This window comes from Hyperoodon ampullatus (genome assembly GCF_949752795.1).
Source record: "Hyperoodon ampullatus genome assembly, chromosome: 14".
NCBI classification, from domain to species: domain Eukaryota; kingdom Metazoa; phylum Chordata; class Mammalia; order Artiodactyla; family Ziphiidae; genus Hyperoodon; species Hyperoodon ampullatus.
In genome coordinates, this window is record NC_136927.1 from 58,942,549 (window position 1) to 58,965,103 (window position 22,555).

Below are 22,555 nucleotides of genomic sequence, written 5' to 3' on the forward strand. Positions count from 1 at the left end.
CCGCTCCACGGCATGTGGGTTCTTCCCAGACCGGGGCACGAACCCGTGTCCCCTGCCTCGGCAGGCGGATTCTCAACCACTGCCCCACCAGGGAAGCCCTAGAATGTTTTTTAACTTAAGCAAATTTTACATTTTTCAAAGCTTACATAAGTAAAACATGTGAATTCCATAATTATTTTTCACTCTATATTGCTTTGCCCAAACTCAGTAACTAAAATAGAAATGTACAGGTGGAAAATTAAAACTAAAAAAAAAAAAAAAATCAAACTTTATCTAATTTTTAAAAGGTCCTTTCTTAGACCCCCTAGATCTACTAATTTTCCTTTGTTCTGATTCACGCTAGCAACTTCTCTTCTGGACCTCAATACCAACAGGTGCTGCTGAACCATGCCAACCTCTGACTCACTGTCTTCTGCTCCCAGACACACAGACTTTCACACTCACTAAACAAAGGTTCTTCCACTCAATCCGGACATTTATTCAACCCTGACAACAAAAGCTTTCACTTTCTTCTCCTACCCAGCCTAAACTCTGTGGTCTTCCTCACATGCAGAACAGAGGCCATCAACTCCCACAGCTTCCTGACCACCCACCTTGCTTTCTTCCCTAAAACCAGTGTGGCAGGAGCCCTTCCTCTTATCCCACCTGACTTTTACCACAGTATTTAAATATGCCCAAGGAGGCACTCAACTTACCCCTTTTCTTCCCTTCACAGACAAGGGTTTTTTTTTTTTTTTTTTTTTTAATTAAAATGGTCAGCATTCACTGTGTACATCTCATCGTATATTACTTCTCAGCCTCCTGTAATCTGGATCATTCCTCCATGTCCAGAGGGTAATAAATGATCTCTTTGTTGCTAAATGTGAAAGACTCTCCAGTCCTTACTTTACTTAATCCCTCTGTAGCCACTGTTAACTGCTACCTCTCAGGTCCCCAGTCTTGCCTCACTTTCCTCCTATTCTCTGACATGCTTTTGCAATCTCCATTCTCTTTAAGACTTCTTTATGTATCTATTCCCTGGCTCTTTGCTTGTCCCTGATGACACATGCTCCCTACAGAAGTTCACCCCCTCCTACAGCTCCCCACTGATCTCTGTACTGCTCTGTCCCACAGTCATCTCCAGCTGAACATGCCCTCAAATTCAATTTACTCACTTCCTCCCAGACCCTGTCCCTCTACTTCTATTTCCAGCCTTGGTAAAAAACACCATCTACTGTGGCCCACACCAGATACCAGATAAGGATGCTGTCACAGCTCTCAAAACATACTCGGGACAATCCTCGGGTTCCCAGTAATTCTCAAACACATGTGTCTCTTTATCCTCATTGCCACTTCCACAGTCTTGGCTCAAACCCTCGTCAGGACTTTATCAACAGCCTCCTAACTCCCATCTTGCCCCTTCCCAACTACTCATCACAATGCCATAAAGAGATTTTCCTAAGACACAAATACAATTCTATCACCTCTTCTGTAAGATTCTTCAAAAAGCCCAAACCCCTCAGCATGACATAACAGGTCCCTCAAGATCTGACGAGACAGCTGCTTGCTTCTAGTTCCACTTAGAGCCACTCTTCCCTGATGTGCTACTAGAATACAGCCAAAACTAAACACTCATAGGCCCCAAGTATGTGGCATGGTCTCTTTCCACCTCTGTGTCTCTAAACATGGGCTTCCTTTGCCTGAGAAGTCCTGCCTAACTTGGCCCAGCCAACTTCCCAGTACTAGGACCCAGCCTAGATGGCCCTCCTCAAGAAGGCTTTCCCTGACTGTACCCCTTACCCCTCATGAATTAAGGGATGCTCACAGGTGCTCTCATACGTTCTTCTCAGAGCAAGTAACACCCTGAATGCCATTATATTGTCTGCTCAGTTCTCTGCCTCCCCCACCATGAGGCCAAGGACTGTAACTTATTCTTCTTATGATCCCCAATGTATAAGTTCAGTGGCTGGCACATAAATGTCTGTTAAAAAAGAACATCTGATGATACTTATATTTATATCATATGATATATGATAAATATTAAAGAATTTCTAATATCTGTTTTGCATGAACCAATACTGCCCTCTTCTGGTCAGTAGATTACCACACCAAATTCTTTAAAAATCGCTGTCCAAGTATTACATCAAGAATGTGTGAGGGGGGGCCGGAGGAAGATGGCGGAAGAGTAAGACGCGGAGATCACCTTCCTCCCCACAGATACATCAGAAATTCATCTACACGTGGAACAACTCCTACAGAACACCTACTGAACGCTGACAGAAGACCTCAGACCCCCCAAAAGGCAAGAAACTCCCCACATACCTGGGTAGGTCAAAAGAAAAAAAAGAATAAACAGAGACAATAGGATATGGACGGGACCTGCACCAGTGGGAGGGAGCCGTGAAGGAGGGAAGGTTTCTACACACTACAAGCCCCTTCGCGGGCGGAGACTGCAGGTGGCGGAGGGGGAAAGCTTCGGAGTAGCGGAGGAGAGCACAGCAACAGGGGTGCGGAGGGCAAAGCGGAGAGATTTTGGCACAGAGGATCGGTGCCCTCAGGCACACACCAGCCCGAGAGGCTTGTCTGCACGGCCACCGGGGCGGGCGGGGCTGGGAGCTGAGGCTCGGGTATCGGCTTTTAGTCGGAGCGCAGGGAGAGGACTGGGGCTGGCGGGAGGAAGAGAGCCTGAAGGGGTTAGTGCTAGCCCGGAGGGAGTCCGGGGAAAGGGTCTGGAGCTACCGGAGAGGCAAGAGACTTCTTCCCCTTTTGTTGCCTGGTGCGCGAGGAGAGGGCATTCCCCTCCCTCCCCTCTGCCTGAGTGAGCCAGAGCCCCCGAATCAGCGGCTCCTTTAAACCCGTCCTGTCTGAGCGAAGAACGGACGCCCTCCGGCGACCTACGCGCAGAGGCGGGGCCAGGTCCAAGGCTGAGACCCGGGGGTTGTGAGAGCAGAGACAGGGAAATCTCTCTGTGCAGCCTCGGAGGCAGTGGATTAAAGCTCCACGGTCCATTTGATGTGCCCTGCGTCTGTGGAGTGTATGAATGGACAGCGAATCATCCCAAATTGAGGAAGTGGACTTTGAGGACAAGATTTAAGACTTTCCCCCCTTTTTACAACGAATTATCCCAAATTAAGGAGGTGGACTTAGCAAGATTTCAGACTTCTCGCCCTTTTCCTCTTTTTACAACGAATTATCCCAAATCGAGGAGGTGGACTTGGAGAGCAAGATTTTTGATTTTTCCCCCTGCTCTCTTTTTGTGAATGTGTATGTGTAATCTTCTGTGTAAGATTCTCTCTGTATAGCTTTGCTTCCACCATATGTCCCAGGGTTCTATCGGTCCGTGTTTTTTTTTTTCAATAATTACTTTTTAATTTTAAGAACGCTACTATATTTCATACTTTATTCTATTTTACTTTACCTGCTCTTTCTTTTTTTCCTACCTTCCCTTCCTCCCTCCCTCCCTCTGCTCCTCCTTTCCTTCTTTCTTTTTCTTTCCTCCCTCCCTCCCTCCCACCCTTCTTCTTTCCACTTTCTTTTTCTTTCCTTCCTCCCTCCCTCCCTCCTGTCTTTCTTTCTTTCCTTCCTCCCTCCCTCCCTCCCTTCTTCCATTCACTCTTCCTTTTGCTTTCATTCCTCCCTCCCTCCCTCCTTTCTTTCCTTCTTACTTTCCATCCTTCCTCCCTCCCTCCCTTTCTTTCTTCCTTCCTTCCTTCCTTTCCTCCCTTCTTCCTTTCTTTCCCTCTCTCTTTCTTTCTTCTACTAATTCTTTCTTTCTACTTTTTCTCACTGTTATTCTGAGCCGGGTGGATGAAAGGCTCTTGGTGCTGCAGCCAGGAGTCAGTGCTGTGCCTCTGAAGTGGGAGAGCCAACCTCAGGACACGGGTCCACAAGAGACCTCCCAGCTCCACATAATATCAAGCAGCGAAAATCTCCCAGGGATCTCCATCTCAACACCAGCACCCAGCTTCAGTCAACGACCAGCAAGCTAGAGTGCTGGTCACCCTATGCCAAGCAACTAGCAAGGCAGGAACACAACCCCACCCATTAGCAGAGAGGCTACCTAAAAACATAATAAGGCCACAGGCACCCCAAAACACAACACCAGACGTGGACCTGTCCACCAGAAAGACAAGATCGAGCCTCAACCACCAGAACACAGGCATTAGTCCCCCCCACCAGGAAGCCTACACAACCTACTGAAACAACCTTAGCCACGGGGGACAGATACCAAAAACAACGGGAACTACGTATCTGCAGCCTGCAAAAAGGAGACCCCAAACACAGTAACATAAGCAAAATGAGAAAGCAGAAAAACACACAGCACATGAAGGAGCAAGATAAAAACCTACCAGACCTAACAAATGAAGAGGTAATAGGCAGTCTACCTGAAAAAGAATTCAGAATAATGATAGTAAAGATGATCCAAAATCTTGGAAACAGGATAGACAAAATGCAAGAAACAGTTAACAAGGACCTAGAAGAACTAAAGATGAATCAAGCATCGATTAAAAACACAATAAATGAAATGAAAAATACTCTAGATGGGATCAATAGCAGAATAACTGAGGCAGAAGAACGGATAAGTGAGGTGGAAGATAAAATAGTGGAAATAACTGATGCAGAGCAAAATAAAGAAAAAAGAATGAAAAGAATAGAGGACAGTCTCAGAGACCTCTGGGACAACATTAAACGCACCAACATTCGAATTATAGGGGTTCCAGAAGAAGAAGAGAAAAAGAAAGGGACTGAGAAAATATTTGAAAAGATTATAGTTGAAAACTTCCCTAATACGGGAAAGGAAATAGTTAATCAAGTCCAGGAGGCACAGAGAGTCCCATACAGAATAAATCCAAGGAGAAATACACCAAGACACATATTAATCAAACTGTCAAAAATTAAACACAAAGAAATCATATTAAAAGCAGCAAGGGAAAAACAACAAATAACACACAAGGGAATCCCCATCAGGTTAACAGCTGATCTCTCAGCAGAAACTCTACAAGCCAGAAGGGAGTGGCAGGACATAATTAAAGTGATGAAGGAGAGAAACCTGCAACCAAGATTACTCTACCCAGCAAGGATCTCATTCAGATTTGATGGAGAAATTAAAACGTTTACAGACAAGCAAAAGCTGAGAGAGTTCAGCACCACCAAACCAGCTTTACAACAAATGCTAAAGGAACTTCTCTAGGCAAGAAACACAACAGAAGGAATATACCTACAATAACGAACCCAAAGCCATTAAGGAAATGGGAATAGAAACATACATATCAATAATTACCTTAAATGTAAATGGACTAAATGCTCCCACCAAAAGACACAGAGTGGCTGAATGGATACAAAAACAAGACCCATATATATGCTGTCTACAAGAGACCCACTTCAGACCTAGAGACACATACAGATTGAAAGTAAGGGGATGGAAAAAGATATTCCATGCAAATGGAAATCAAAAGAAAGCTGGAGTAGCAATTCTTATATCAGACAAAATAGACTTTAAAATAAAGACTATTAGAAGAGACAAAGAAGGACACTACATAACGATAAAGGGATCGATCCAAGAAGAAGATATAACAATTGTAAATATTTATGCACCCAACATAGGAGCACCTCAATACATAAGGCAAATACTAACAGCCATAAAAGGGGAAATCGACAGTAACACAATCATAGTAGGGGACTTTAACACCCCACTTTCACCAATGGACAGATCATCCAAAATGAAAATAAATAAGGAAACACAAGCTTTAAATGATACATTAAACAAGATGGACTTAGTTGATATTTATAGGACATTCCATCCAAAAACAACAGAATACACATTTTTCTCAAGTGCTCATGGAACATTCTCCAGGATAGATCATATCTTGGGTCACAAATCAAGCCTTGGTAAATTTAAGAAAATTGAAATTGTATCAAGTATCTTTTCTGACCACAATGCTATGAGACTAGACATCAATTACAGGAAAAGATCTGTAAAAAATACAAACACATGGAGGCTAAACAATACACTACTCAATAACGAAGTGATCACTGAAGAAATCAAAGAGGAAATTAAAAAATACCTAGAAACAAATGACAATGGAGACACGACGACCCAAAACCTATGGGACGCAGCAAAAGCAGTTCTAAGGGGGAAGTTTATAGCAATACAATCCCACCTTAAGAAACAGGAAACATTTCGAGTAAACAACCCGACCCTGCACCTAAAGCAATTAGAGAAAGAAGAACAAAAAACCCCCAAAGTTAGCAGAAGGAAAGAAATCATAAAGATCAGATCAGAAATAAATGAAAAAGAAATGAAGGAAACGATAGCAAAGATCAACCAAGCTAAAAGCTGGTTCTTTGAGAAGATAAACAAAATTGACAAACCATTAGCCAGACTCATCAAGAAAAGAAGGGAGAAGACTCAAATCAGTAGAATTAGAAATGAAAAAGGAGAAGTAACAACTGACACTGCAGAAATACAAAAGATCATGAGAGATTACTATAAGCAACTCTATGCCAATAAAATGGACAACCTGGAAGAAATGGACAAATTCTTAGAAATGCACAACCTACCAAGACTGACTCAGGAAGAAATAGAAAATATGAATAGACCAATCACAAGCACTGAAATTGAAACTGTGATTAAAAATCTTTCAACAAACAAAAGCCCAGGACCAGATGGCTTCACAGGCGAATTCTATCAAACATTTAGAGAAGAGCTAACACCCATCCTTCTCAAACTCTTCCAAACAATTTCAGAGGAAGGAACACTCCCAAACTCATTCTATGAGGCCACCATCACCTTGATACCAAAACCAGGCAAGGATGTCACAAAGAAAGAAAACTACAGGCCAATATCACTGATGAACATAGATGCAAAAATCCTCAACAAAATACTAGCAAACAGAATCCAACAGCACATTAAAAGGATCATACACCATGATCAAGTGGGGTTTATTCCAGGAATGCAAGGATTCTTCAATATACGCAAATCAATCAATGTGATACACCATATTAACAAGTTGAAGGAGAAAAACCATATGATCATCTCAATAGATGCAGAGAAAGCTTTCGACAAAATTCAACACCCATTTATGATAAAAACCCTGCAGAAAGTAGGCATAGAGGGAACTTTCCTCAACATAATAAAGGCCATATATGACAAACCCACAGCCAACATTGTCCTCAATGGTGAAAAACTGAAACCATTTCCACTAAGATCAGGAACAAGACAAGGCTGCCCACTCTCACCACTCTTATTCAACATAGTTTTGGAAGTTTTAGCCACAGCAATCAGAGAAGAAAAGGAAATAAAAGGAATCCAAATTGGAAAAGAAGAAGTAAAGCTGTCACTGTTTGCAGATGACATGATACTATACATAGAGAATCCTAAAGATGCTACCGAAAAACTACTAGAGCTAATCAATGAATTTGGTAAAGTAGCAGGATACAAAATTAATGCACAGAAATCTCTGGCATTCCTGTACACTAATGATGAAAAATCTGAAAATGAAATCAAGAAAACACTCCCATTTACCATTGCAACAAAAAGAATAAAATATCTAGGAATAAACCTACCTAAGGAGACAAAAGACCTGTATGCAGAAAATTATAAGACACTGATGAAAGAAATTAAAGAGGATACAAATAGATGGAGAGATATACCATGCTCCTGGATTGGAAGAATCAATATTGTGAAAATGACTCTACTACCCAAAGCAATCTACAGATTCAATGCAATCCCTATCAAACTACCACTGGCATTTTTCACAGAACTAGAACAAAAAATTTCAAAATTTGTTTGGAAAAACAAAAGACCACGAATAGCCAAAGCAATCTTGAGAACGAAAAACGGAGCTGGAGGAATCAGGCTCCCTGACTTCAGACTATACTACAAAGCTACAGTAATTAAGACAGTGTGGTACTGGCATAAAAACAGAAAGATAGATCAGTGGATCAGGATAGAAAGCCCAGAGATAAACCCACGCACATACGGCCAACTTATCTTTGATAAAGGAGGCAGGAATGTACAGTGGAGAAAGGACAGCCTCTTCAATAAGTGGTGCTGGGAAAACTGGACAGGGACATGTAAAAGTATGAGATTAGATCATTCCCTAACACCATACACAAAAATAAGCTCAAAATGGATTAAAGACCTAAATGTAAGGCCAGAAACTATCAAACTCTTAGAGGAAAACATAGGCAGAACACTCTATGACATAAATCACAGCAAGATCCTTTTGGACCCACCTCCTAGAGAAATGGAACTAAAAACAAAGATAAACAAATGGGACCTAATGAAACTTCAAAGCTTTTGCACAGCAAAGGAAACCATAAACAAGACCAAAAGACAACCCTCAGAATGGGAGAAAATATTTGCAAATGAAGCAACTGACAAAGGATTAATCTCCAAAATTTATAAACAGCTCATGCAGCTCAATAGCAAAAAAACAAACAACCCAATCCAAAAATGGGCAGAAGACTTAAATAGGCATTTCTCCAAAGAAGATATACAGACTGCCAACAAACACATGAAAGAATGCTCAACATCATTAATCATTAGAGAAATGCAAATCAAAACTACAATGAGATATCATCTCACACCAGTCAGAATGGCCATCATCAAGAAATCTAGAAACAATAAATGCTGGAGAGGGTGTGGAGAAAAGGGAACACTCTTGCACTGCTGGTGGGAATGTGAATTGGTACAGCCACTATGGAGAACAGTATGGAGGTTCCTTAAAAAACTAAAAATAGAATTACCATATGACCCAGCAATACCACTACTAGGCATATACCCTGAGAAAACCATAATTCAAAAAGAGACATGTACCAAAATGTTCATTGCAGCTCTATTCACAATAGCCCGGAGCTGGAAACAACCTAAGTGTCCATCATCAGATGAATGGATAAAGAAGATGTGGCACATATATACAATGGAATATTACTCAGCCATAAAAAGGAACGAAACTGAGCTATTTGTAATGAGGTGGATAGACCTAGAGTCTGTCATACAGAGTGAAGTAAGTCAGAAAGAGAAAGACAAATACCGTATGCTAACACATATATATGGAATTAAAAAAAAAAATGTCATGAAGAACCTAGGGGTAAAACGGGAATAAAGACACAGACCTACTTGAGAACGGACCTGAGGATATGGGGAGGGTGAAGGGTAAGCTGTGACAAAGCGAAAGAGAGGCATGGACATATATACACTACCAAACGTAAGGTAGATAGTTAGTGGGAAGCAGCCACAGAGCACAGGGAGATCAGCTCTGTGACCCCTTGGAGGGGTGGGATAGGGAGGGTGGGAGGGAGGGAGACGCAATAGGGAAGGGATGTGGGAACAGATGTGTATGTATGACTGATTCACTTTGTTATAAAGCAGAAACTAATAAAAAATAAAAAATAAAAAAAAAATAAAAAAAATAAAAAAGAATGTGTGAAACCAGTTTCAAGGGAATAAGATAAAGTTAAACTTAAACCAACTGAACACAATGCTGGTGGTCACAACTACATAACACATATTACTATGTAAGGTTTTTATCTGTGACACAGGAGAGCCCAATCACCCCAACTCATCAAAGGAGGGACTTCAAAAAGAATTTAATATAGAAGTAATGCTTTTTAACAGATTACAATATCAGTCAAATTAACATAAAAAATTCCATTTGGACCTCTTTCAAATAGCTTGACCATTTTTTTTTCTTTTTTTTTTTTTTATTAGTTTCTGCTTTATAACAAAGTGAATCAGTCATACATATACATCTGTTCCCACATCCCTTTCCTCGTGCATCTCCCTCCCTCCCACCCTCCCCATCCCACCCCTCCAGGCAGTCACAAAGCACCCAGCTGATCTCCCTGTGCTCTGCGGCTGCTTCCCACTATCTATCTACCTTACGTTTGGTAGTGTATATATGTCCATGCCTCTCTTTCGCTTTGTCACAGCTTACCCTTCCCCCTCCCCATATCCTCAAGTCCATTCTCATAGCTTGACCATTTTTAACTAGAAATATTTTGTTTCTTTTAAAACGTTGCTTACAGACAAAAAAGATTCTTAAAGCTAAAATGGGGCTTCCCTGGTGGCGCAGTGGTTGAGAGTCCGCCTGCTGATGCAGGGGACACGGGTTCGTGCCCCGGTCCAGGAAGATCCCGCATGCCGCAGAGCGGCTGGGCCCGTGAGCCCTGGCCACTGAGCCTGCGCATCCGGAGCCTGTGCTCCACAACGGGAGAGGCCACAACAGTGAGAGGCCCGTGTACCGCAAAAAAAAAAAAAAAGCTAAAATGGCTTTGGGAAACTTACCAATGTCGTAAGCCATGAAATCTGAAGAGAAGCATTTGGCTCCATGGCTCATGGATGTGTCATTGTGTGTGTTTCCTCCAAACACCAGCATGGTTCCACTCACTATCACAGCTGTGTGCAAGTAACGGAAAAATCGGCTCTCCTTAAGAATAGTCCTTTTGAGTTTATTTAAAAATAATAAATACAAGGTTAGTTCTTTAGAATATTTATCATCTATTTGCTAATACAAACATAACCATTTTCTTAACTTCAGATCCAAGTGTGCAAATAATTCTAGATTTTTCTCTGTATATAAGTAACTTTCTCAACAATAAACATGTAAAATTGAAAGACGCATGTGGATTTTGATATAAGAGCCTTAAGAATGTTCATACTCTATGTTCATACTCTATAATTCCAGTTTCTGACTAGATATCATGTGAAATATGGATGGAAGCTTACATACGTTTTATTAATAAGACAAGAGCTAGAAACCAAAACTTCCAACTGTATGGGCTCAGGATACCCACATGATAGGGTATTACCAGTCACTAAAAATGACAATTTTAATGACAGACAATGTAAAATGGTATCCACAGCATGGTCTCAAATATGTAAGGAAATATGAAAAGAAACCACTGCTTTATAATTACATTATTTCATAACTCAAATTTGCTTTACATTTTTTAAGATTAGCATACTTTATATAGACCAATATATAGTAGAGTGAGGACAGCTCTAATCTTTTAGGTACTGAGACCACCTCTGTTTGATGATTTCATGGAATGATGCCAGTAACTGACCCTAATGATAACACCTTGGTCAACAAGAAAAGGTTAAAAAGTGGATATATTCTACTTAATTACAACAGTGTGCATAAACTCAGCTATGTAGAACAATTTATTCCTTAGGATTCTGAAGAGCTATAATTTTACAGTGGTACTGAGTGTATGAAAATTGAAAAACAGTCAAAAAAACCCAAAAAAACCCAAGGTCCTAATCAACCTTCTACAAAATTATAGATACTACTACTTTATTACCTTCTGCTTATTTCACAATTTCTGTTTACAATGATGAAGAGAATTATCTGCAAGCCTGAAAACAAAAATGTAGCACAATTTTCCCAGCAATTGCCAGAATTCCCACCTTAAAGTGAAAGCTCAAGAAAAAGCACCCACCACATCTGGGTGTCCACATTGTATCTGTAGAGATCATCTGCAAGCCGGTATTTATTGGCACTGAAAGCCTTGTAGCCTCCATGAATATACAGGGACGTGGTCCTGTGGTCATAGACACTGCTATGGCCATAGCCCCCTTGGACAAGGGCACCCTGGGTATGTAATATACTCCACGTGTTCTTACCTGGAAAGGGCAAACAGTTAAAGGCAAACGTTGCAGGCTCCTCCTAATAGTTAAAATTACCAATTAGCTTAAGACAAGAGAAAAGATTTCAGGAGACTTGATACATGTAACTTTCTTTAACCATTTTATTTTTAAAGGAAGGCCATCTAAAACTTGTAACAAATCCAGGTGGCCAAACTTCAACCTGTTAAATGTTCTGATGTTCTAATATGTAGGAAAAGAATTACATTAAATTTAAAAGACTCAGCTCCCCCTCAATTGAACACTTAATTCCCCATGACCTTTACGGACCAATTTGCAGACGTACTTTACTGGCCTACTTTCTTAAAATATCATCCACATCCACAAAAACAAATATAATAAAATTTAACCAAAGGAAAGATTATATACTAAGGGGAAATCATGCTCCATTAAACCAATCTCTAAAGGGCTGTTCAAATATTTTTTTTTCCTTCAGAGTATTTGTTGTTTCAAACCCTTTTTATTTATTTATTTTATTTTCAACACTCATAGCGTTTAGTGCCATTTTTGGCTCCTTGCCAAATTGACAGTAACAAATATATACCACATAGCAGCATCAATAATCTAAACTTCACTGGCAATTCATCAATGCTAACTGTATATCAAGATCAAGTACTGGGTCAATGTTAGGTTGAATTTTGTTAAACAGTCATAATAATAAAATTTTAAATCTGACATTCATTCAAAAACGATTCACTGAAAAAAATATACGTACCCAAGTCATACTCCTGCACATTGCTAATATATCCATAGAGAGGGCAGTGACCAAAGATAATCAGCATGACCACTCGGCCAGTTTTCAACGTGACAATGTGTGCTGAGTGCCCAACCACTGCATACTGCTCCTTTGCTTTAGGGGACAACAATATCCATGATTCATTATGAATATGAAACACTCTCAACTCATTGGTCACATTCCCTGTTGAATCAATTTTTCCTCCATACATGTAAATTTTATCCTAGGGAAAAAATGTAAACAAAATTCTAAAAAACATCAAAAGGGTCAAATCTAAACACAGAAAAAGGAACAGTTCAAAACCTCAATATTATTCTTAGCTTAAAAAGTGTTAGTGAAAAGCACCTTTCAGTGAATTATTAGGAAAAGGATGTAGAAAGAACAAAATAAAATAAATCTAACCTATATCCCTAATACTTTGCCACTTTTCTTGGACTTCCTCACACAAGATCTTTTACAATATAAAATGGCTTGGAAAAATAAAGTTCAAATAAACTAAAAAACAGGGAAATGAAAATGATTACTCAGTTACATTGTAATGTCGCTATCCTTGGCTAAGCTTGCTAATGAACGTAAAAGCTAACCTACACTAGATTAATTTTTAACCATTTAGTATCACAATCATAATATCCCAGTTTGAATATGAATCCATTTAAATCTCTCGGGTTAAAGTAGTTTCAACTTTAATTTCCACTTATAACTTAGCCAATTATATACCCCCCACATTAGAAAGTTTTCCCCCAATTAAAAACCAACACTGAAGTCAAAATCAGAGACAGAAAGTAGAATGGTGGTTGCCAGGGGCAGGCAGGAGGAGGGAATGGGGAATTATTGCTGAATGGGCATAGAGTTGCAGTTTTACAAGATCAAAAGAATTACAAAGATGAAAAATAAAACCAAAGCAAAAAAAAAAAAAAGAATTACAAAGATGGATGGTGATGATGGCTGCACAACATTATGAGTGAAATTACTATCACTGAATTGTAACTTAAAAATGGCTAAGTATGTTATACATACTTTACCACAATAAAAAAGATTAGAAAAAAACCCAACACTAAATAGCTATTTCAATCACATAATATGAGAAGTAACAGTGGAAGAGTTGAGTTTCTAGCTTAGTACAGAGTGGAGACATTTTACCTTGTATAATGCTAAAGAATGACCATATCTAACAACCACATTGTTCACAGAACGGTTCAGTGCAAGCCACTCCCTAGAAGCAAGGTCATACCTACAAAACAAACAGATCATATTTTTACCCAAATGACAAAAGAGAACATCTTGGAGTCTTTATTTGTGATCTAATCCACTTTGGAGATGCTCGTTAAATCTGCAATGGATATGGTGAGGTACCTGGGCAAACAAACCTAACATCTGGGCCTATGGGGCACATGAGAACTCAGGAAGGGGGAGCTGGGTTCCACAGCTCTGGGAAGAGAAAGAAAATCTACTGGAATTTTCTAATGCTTCCTGAAAACCTCTTCTACACATTAAATCACTTGCAGGTTTGCATTATACTCAAGGGACTTTTATTACTATAACTTTTCTTTCATTTAACCATGCAAAAGTAAAGACACATGCTGAAAAAGGGATGATAACTAAGTTAAAAAAAATTCTTAGCCTTTCTTTTTCTTTATCTAATTTATTTTAAAAAGTAATATTTTCAAAAAAACTAGAATATCATTATAGCATTTCAATTATACTATGAATACACTTAAAGACCTTTAAAATATAAAAATGCCCCAAAGAAAATCATTTATACTCTTACATTGCAGCATTAATCACATTCAATATCTTAGAATATTAGTTTTGTTCTTGAGGAAAACATCATTCTACTGTTTTTATTAAAATTATACATACTATAAAAAGTGTAATCAATGCAAAAAAAAATAAAGAGCCAAAAACTTAAAAATGACCCCACATTCTGTCACCTAGAAATGAATATCATTAAGTAAACATCATTCCAGACATTTTCTATGCATACATACAGATAGAAGAATAGACTGATAATATACATTTATACAAAGGGGATCCTAATATAGGTGAATTTTAATAAACAGTGTTAATGTTAATTTTATATAATTTAATAGAAAAAAGAAACCAAAGGAAAACCAATACTACTGTTATATTTTAAATGTTTATTTTCTATGTTTCCCTGAATACAAGATTTTTAAATTATGAAAAATATTATGTAAACAAGATGTAAGAAAGTTTTATCACAACATAATAGCAAAAAAGGGAAACAAATAAATATCCATCAATAGAAAATGGATTAATAAATTATAGATATCTATATAACATTTATAGAGTGAATATACTCAAGCAACGTATTATTAACATAAATCTTGAAACAATGTTAAGCTAAAAAAGCAAACTGCAGAATACTGTTCCTGTAAAGACTAAAACAAGAAAATTTATTAACTCTAAAAATGTTCATATATATTAAAAGTCTAAAGATAAGTATGTGAACAAACGACATCACAATATCAGGATATTGATTATCTCCGGGATTTTAGAGGGGCATGTGGGGTCTTAACTATATTAGCAATGTTTTATTTCCTAACCTGGATGATGAATGTTTTAGCATTCATTATTTTTCTCTAAACCTTTCCCTTTGTTTTAAATATTTTATACATGATCTGAAGAAAACATAAAATGGTGACATTCATTAAATATGAATAACACTTAAATCAATACCAGCTATTATTTTATGTATTTTTTTGAATATTCTACATTTTTAAAATACATGAAAAGTTATTTAGAGAGTAAACTCCCTTTACTTTAAAATTACATGTTATTTAACTTTGGACAGACTCCACTAACTTCCTACTTTGAAAGCTGAAAACATTAGCACCCACATTTCCTCCCATTTCTTCTCCCAATTTTTGTTACATAATTTTTACATTGTCCAGGTTCAAAACAAGCACATTCCATTCTATAATTTCACAGTTATTTAGTACTGGATCTATATTTTAGTTGAATCAGTCTCCTCACAGTCCTCTTACCACAACTTCTCCTTCTTGAGTCTTTAATTCTTAATTGGCTAGACTGCACTGTCCAGTGGTTATTCCTAGTGGAGATCATACATGCTCCTCCCCCTAAATTCTTTCATGTTGAAGAATATCTGCTTGCTAGCTTTAGAGGTGAATGACATCTTGGCTGCATATAATACTCATGGGCCATCCTTTCTTTCCCACACAACTTTGCTGACGCTGCTCCCTTGAATGTTGCTGGTACTGAATGCTGCCAGTGGAGGTCTGAGGCCACTCTGATTTTTTTCCACTTTTGTGTGGTTTGCTTTTCTGCTTGGAAGTCAGAAGTCTCAATCACTCTCATTCTCTCTCCCCCTCCTTTCTTCCCTCCCTCTCTCTAAATAAATAAATATACATAAATATATATATGTATTTCTCTCACTGTTTTTTAAAGACACAATATTGTACTTTACTTATGGTGGAAATAACTTAAATCCATCCAGGTAAATGTTTTAACAAAATGGACTGCATACTACTGCAACTTTTATGGCATTCTGGGAAGTGTTTCCTAAGAAGAACTAGCATGGCTTCTGAAAAACACATATACACTGTATGTTCAAGCCAAAGGCCTGTTTCTTTAATCTTGAAAGAAAGGAAAGAAACAGAGGGAGCACAGAAACAAGTCTCCACGTGACCCAATCCATATCTCTTTCAAGTGACATGGAAGGTGCTCAATCTGTATCTTAATGCATTTTACTCTTCCTCAATCAATAACGTGTCAGCCCAAGAGCTGGTCAGAGACACTAAGGTGCCAGCAGGTGCTCAAATCTGGTTAAGATGAACTGCCAAAAGACACTTACATAACAGGTTGTCACTCTTTTCACAATACAGAGAAGCAAACACAAGACAAGAACAATGTTGATGCAATAAACTGTAAGAAATGCCAAGTGCCAAATAAACGCTCCTTCTTCTGGGAGCTGAGTCCAAGATAAAGGAATATTGAACAATTAGTTCTAAGACCTGGACATGCAGTTAAGCAAAGACAAACCTCAGGAATTCAGAAGTAGGTGTCTTCCATAAAGGTGCAGCCACCTCTCTCACAAACTCCTCCCTGATGGCTGGTAACACAATGCCACAGGGCACATCCTCTGCCCCTCACAGTGGCCTGGTATTCCAATTAGAGTGTCTGGCCATCCAAAGACCACAGGAAAGGCTCTTTAGAGATTGAACTTGACCCCAGCCAGCAGGAGTCAAGAACTACCTGAGGCTTCCCACCCAATAATTTGTCCTTTATCCTAAAAGTTCAATAATTTGATCAAATCAGGTCTTGTCACTGAACAACTATAATATTTTTCCTGAAACATCTTGTACTATTTCAATCCACTTGTTCTATTTGTTAGGTTCTTTTCTTCAGTGACAGCAATTATCTGTATTATATTGGACCTTCTGTCTCCCATGTCTTTGCTTTTTCTAATTATTTAACTTTTTCATCTGTATTCATTGGAATCACGTCTACCAAGCTGTCAGCAGCTCGATTTTCATTGTAGTTTTTGCTGTATTTAACTTATTTATATTTCTTTACATGTGTACTCTCCCATTTCATCTCATTGTTATTATCTTCTTGCTTTTCAGCTTGTTTTTCTGAATTCAAATTCTCATTATATTGATCCATAGCATAAAGCAGTTGGAAGGAATACTTTTCCTCTATGATCAGCTGTTGTCAGTTTTACATGCTGTGTTCTTTCCTCTTTACCTTTTCACCATAGATATTTGCATTTGCTACAATGTCACTTCTTTTGTCTTGCTTGTCTTACATTTGCAAACTGTGGGTGATTTAATTCTTTTTCCACTGTATCTAAGACAAGTTTATCTTTCCATCCTAGCTTTAGTGTGCGAGTTGGCATTTTATGTTATGTCCATTTTTCTGAAGTCTGAAGAAATGCTGGGGCTCAGGTCGGGGTGGGGGTGTGCAGTCTATTAGAATAAAATATCCAGAGTCTATTCGCCTCTGAGATTTTGTTTAAGTGTCCTATCCCAGGGTTCAAATTTGGGGATAGCCAAATTACACAGAAGCCCTGACTTTTGGGCAGACTCAGCCACTTGGTCAATTTCCCCCCTTTTTCACTTGATCCTCCTTAGCAACTATTTCTTATACTACTCAGTTAAAAGGGCAAGAAAACAATGTTACCCACTCAGTTTGCTTCTCTCTAGATTTGGGGCTATTAGTGAGAACTCTCAGAAGTTCACTCATATGGTTTCTGTGGGGGCTTGCTGTTTGTGTGTGTCTGTTTTATCAGATTAGGTGATACTCCTTACCTTGTGTGGTTACCTGTTGCTCAATTTCTTATTATTTTTTTTTTAGCTTAAAAAAAAACCTATTTTTTTGCTCAAGGGAAGGAAATTCAGTGACATTTCAATTGGAAATCTTAACCAGATGACCAAGATAATTTGTTTTGCAAGAGGACCCTTGGGTGACATAAAATGGGAACTGCTTTTTAATGCAACTTAAAAGTTTTGGGTTAACAGGGTTGTGGAGAAAATAGAGAGTGAGGGCAATTCCTGCAATATGCTTATATAAAAGTATAGACGATGATAAAATTTATGATCTAAGTTCCAGAAATACTTCCTCTAAAAGGAGTCACTATATTCACTTTTCATGTTAGTAAAAATTTATTTGAAACTATATTAGTATTTACACAAAGTACATAAAGCTGTAAAAATCATGTTTTGATCAAGTACAAGAAGAAAAATGTTAAAACCTAAAAAATAAATGTGGAGATACATTCGTTAGATTACTGCTTTCTGCACGTGGACGCCGCCGAGTAAGCATCGTTGACATCTTCCCTCTCCACTGCCATCACGTCTGAGTCAGAGTCTCCCAAAGAGCCCAAACAAATGCGGAAGCTCTTCATTGGAGGTTTGAGCTTTGAAACAACTGATGCGAGTCTGAGGAGCCATTCTGAGCAGTGGGGAGCGCTCACAGACTGTGTGGTGATGAGGGATCCAAACACCAATCGCTCCAGAGGCTTCAGGATTGTCACGTATGCCACTGTGGAGAAGGTGGATGCAGCCATGAAGGCAAGGCCACACAAGGTGGATGGAAGCGTTGTGGAACCAAAGAGGGCCGTCTCAAGAGAAGATTCTCAAAGACCTGGTGCCCACTTAACTATGAAAAAGATTTTTGTTAGTGGCATTAAAGAAGACACTGAAAAACATTATCTAAGAGATTATTTTGAACAGTATTGGAAAACTGAAGTGACTGAAATCATGGCTGACTGAGGCAGTGGCAAAAAGAAAGGCTTTGCTTTCGTAACCTTTGATGACCATGACTCCGTAGATGAGACTGTCATTCAGAAATATCACACAGTGAACGGCCACAACTGCGAAGTAAGGAAAAGCCCTATCTAAGCAAGAGAAGCCTAGCACTTCATCCAGCCAAAGAGGTCGAAGTGGTTCTGGAGGCTTTGGTGGTGGTCGTGGAGGGGGTTCTGGTGGGAATGACAGCTTTGGTCGTGGAGGAAACTTCAGTGGTAGAGGTGGCTTTGGTGGCAGCCACAGTGGTGGTGGCTATCGTGGCAGTGCGGATGACTATAACGGATTTGGTAATGATGGAAGCAATTTTGGAGATGGTCGAAGCTACAGTGATTTTGGCAATTACAACAATCAATCTTCAAATTTTGGATCCATGAAAGAAGGAAACTTTGGAGGCAGAAGTTCTGGCCCTTATGGTGTTGGAGGCCAGTACTTTGCCAAACCACGAAACCAAGGTGGCTATGGCGGTTCCAGCAGCAGCAGTAGCTATGGCAGTGGCAGAAAGTTTTAATTACTGCCAGGAAACAAAGCTTCGCAGGAGAGGAGAGCCAGGTAAGTGACAGGGAAGCTACAGGTTACAACAGATTTGTGAACTTAGCCAAGCACAGTGGTGGCAGGACCTAGCTGCTACAAAGAAGACATGTTTTAGACAATACTCCTGTGTATGGGCAAAAAAACCTCGAGGACTCTATTTGTGACTAACTGTGTAACAGGTTATTTTAGTTTCTATTCTGTGGAAAGTGTAAAGCATTCCAACAAAGGGTTTTAATGTAAATTTTTTTTTGCACCCATGCTGTTGATTGCTAAATATAATCATCTGATCATGACACTGAATTAATGCGCCTTTTTAAAAAACGTGCTCTGTAAAGTTAGTCTACTCTGAAGACATTTTGGTAAACGACTGCAACAGTGTGAAGTCAGAATTTCTTCAGGGTGATGCTAGGTTCCATTTGAAATTTATTCACAACCTGCTTGTGAATCAAGCCAACGTCTTCAGAAACTTGGTGTAGTTGAACTGACAGTTACTGTGTTGTGACCTGAAGTTCACTGTTAAAAGGGTCACCCAGGGCTTCCCTGGTGGCGCAGTGGTTGAGAGTCCGCCTGCCGATGCAGGGGACACGGGTTCGTGCCCCGGTCTGGGAAGATCCCACATGCCGCGGAGCGGCTAGGCCCGTGAGCCATGGCCACTGAGCCTGCGCATCCGGAGCCTGTGCTCCGCAACGGGAGAGGCCACAACAGTGAGAGGCCCGTGTACCACAAAAAAAAAAAAAAGGGTCACCCAAGCAAAGTCATGGAGTTTTTCGGTTATTAATATGATTGTTGGCACATCCTACACAATATATCTAAATAGAATTATGGTACAAGATAAAGTTATAGATGGGAATGAAGCTTGTTTATCACCCATTATCATGGGTAATCAATAAACTATTTAATACCCTCTTAAAAATAAATAAAATTAAAAAAAATAAACATGGCTTACAAGGTACACCAGTCAAAAGTAGTAGGTAACATCTATATTTCTAAGAATATTTGTGAAAGAAGTAGATAATTCATTTACTCTCTTATTCATTTGATAAATACTTATTTGAGCACATTCTATGAGCTAAGCCGAATTGAGTGAGTAAACAAGGTCTCTAACCTTGGAGAACATACAGTGGAAAAGGCAGAAAATGAGCAAGCACAACAATGGGCACAAGTAGAATAAAAATTATGAACACTGCTCTAAAGGAAATGAGAACTATGAAAAAAACCAGGGAGCACCTGTCTGAACTAGCTGATCGGGGAGGATCTCACTATGGGACAGTTAACTGACAGGATACGTAAAGGAAGAAACCAGCCCTGAGGTACAATGGCAGGAACAGTCTAGACAAAGGGAAGAGCAAGCATAAGGAGTTTTAGGTAAGGAAAGAGGGCTGATGGGGCAGGAGGGGAGCAAGTTGAGTATGGGAAGGTAAGCAGCGGTCACATCAGGTAGGATCATTAAGTCCCATGGGAAGTCACTGAAGGGTTTTAAGAAGGTAGTAAATGATAAAATGTATACCCTAAAAAATCACCCCAGTTGATATTTAAAAAATGGATTAAGCGGAATGAATGGAAACAGACAGACTTTATAGGAACCTACTGCTGAATCCTAGATGAGAGACATTGGCAAGCTGGTCTTAAGAGAGAAAAGAATGAATATGACATGTATTTGGTGACAGAGTTGATGGGCTTGACATGAGATTATGTTATGAGGAGGTAAAGGAGAGGAAGTATCAAAATGACTCCCAGATTTCTTACTTCAAGGGAGGATGATGCCAGGTAGAAGTACAAAAATCACATAAATGGTAGAATATATGACTCATAGTATCTAGTATAACAGTGGAAGGGACAATCACCTTCACATCTTTAATTTTACCTTTACTTCTCAGGGTGGCAGCACTAGAAGTAGTGAGAAGTGGTTAGATTAGGGATAGATTTTTTTTTTTTTTTGCGGTACGCGGGCCTCCCACCACCGTGGCCTCTCCCGTTGCAGAGCACAGGCTCCGGACGCGCAGGCTCAGCAGCCACGGCCCATGGGCCCAGCCACTCCGCGGCACGTGGGAGCCTCCCGGACCGGGGCACGAACCCGCATCCCCCGCATCGGCAGGTGGACTCCCAACCACTGCACCACCAGGGAAGCCCTAGGGGTAGATTTTAAAGGAAGAGCTAACAAGATCTGCTGACATATTGTGGCAGACAGACACTAGGGTGGTCTTCATGATCCCTGCCTCCTGGTGTTCATACCCATGTATATAATATCCTCCCCTCGAGTGTGAGCAGGATCTATGACTTGCTTCTAACCAACAGAATATGGCAAAAATAATGAGATGTCATTTTCATGACATCTATCCTGCTAGCAGACTCAGGCCAGAGACTCTCCTTGTGGCCTGATAAGTAAGCAGCCATACTGGGGAAACCCTACCGATAAGGAACTCTGGGCAGCCTCCAGGAGTTGAGGTGGCCTCCAGTTGACAGATAGCAAGAAGCCAGGGCCCTTAGTCCTACAACCACCGGGAAATGGGTGAGCTTGGAAATGGATTCCTGCCCAGTTGAACCTCTGAATTAGAACACAGGCCAGGTAACACCTTGATTGCTGAGAACCCAGTTATGCCATGCCTAGAACCCTGACCAGCAGACACTATGAGGTAATAAATGTGTGTTGTTTTAATCTGCTAAGTTTGTGGTAATTTACACAGCAAGAGATAACTAATACATATACTGATATGGAGTGTGAAAAAACAAGAAGTCAAGGATGACTCTGAAATTTTTGGCTTAAGCAAATAGAAGAATGGAGTGGTCGTTTACTGAGATAGGGACTTCTGGGGCAAGAACAGCCTTGGAGGAAAGATCCGTTTGGGACACATGGAGTTTTAGATGCCTATTGGGATGTCAAATAAAGAGGTGGGGATATGGGAACAGGTGATAAGTTTAGGATGCAGATATAAATTTGGAAGTCACCAGCATAAAAAGCCAAAATATTACATGAGATCACCAAGGGAGTGATTACACACTCTCACAGAAGGAGACCAAGGACTGAGCCCTGGGGCACATCATCATTCAGAAGTCAGTTAGCTGAAGAGGAACCAGCTAAGGAGCCTGAGAAGGAATGGGCAGTTAGAAAAAATGTCAAGGAAGTGTGGAGTCCTGGAAGCCAAGTGAAGAAACTGTTTAAAAGAGGAGGGAGAGACTAGTTTTATCGAATGTTTGTGAAAGATCAAGTAAGATGAGGAATAAGAACTGAAAATTTAAAATCCATTCCTTAGTCATACTAGCCACATTTCAAGTGCTCAATAACCACATGTGGATAGTGACATGACAGTGTAAACACAGAGCATTTCCATCATAACCAAAACAGAAACTGTCCACTGGACAGTTCCGATG

The 22,555-nt window shown here is 39.7% G+C and overlaps 1 protein-coding gene and 1 pseudogene across 2 annotated transcripts in view; one reads left to right on the forward strand and one right to left on the reverse strand.

Annotated features, from left to right (window-relative positions):
- Positions 1–22,555, reverse strand: part of ATRN (attractin) — a gene marked incomplete at both ends in the record, with an annotated part of 171,753 nt that overhangs the window by 91,594 nt on the left and 57,604 nt on the right. The window contains 4 exons of the mRNA XM_079718684.1: positions 10,271–10,425; positions 11,428–11,611; positions 12,348–12,591; positions 13,509–13,599. Coding sequence (XP_079574810.1) covers positions 10,271–10,425; positions 11,428–11,611; positions 12,348–12,591; positions 13,509–13,599 — 674 coding nt within the window. The remainder of the gene's footprint in view (positions 1–10,270; positions 10,426–11,427; positions 11,612–12,347; positions 12,592–13,508; positions 13,600–22,555) is intronic.
- LOC307062559 (heterogeneous nuclear ribonucleoprotein A1-like) lies at positions 16,367–19,163 on the forward strand (annotated as a pseudogene). The gene is made up of 2 exons: positions 16,367–16,403; positions 18,213–19,163. The product of its transcript is annotated as a heterogeneous nuclear ribonucleoprotein A1-like (transcript).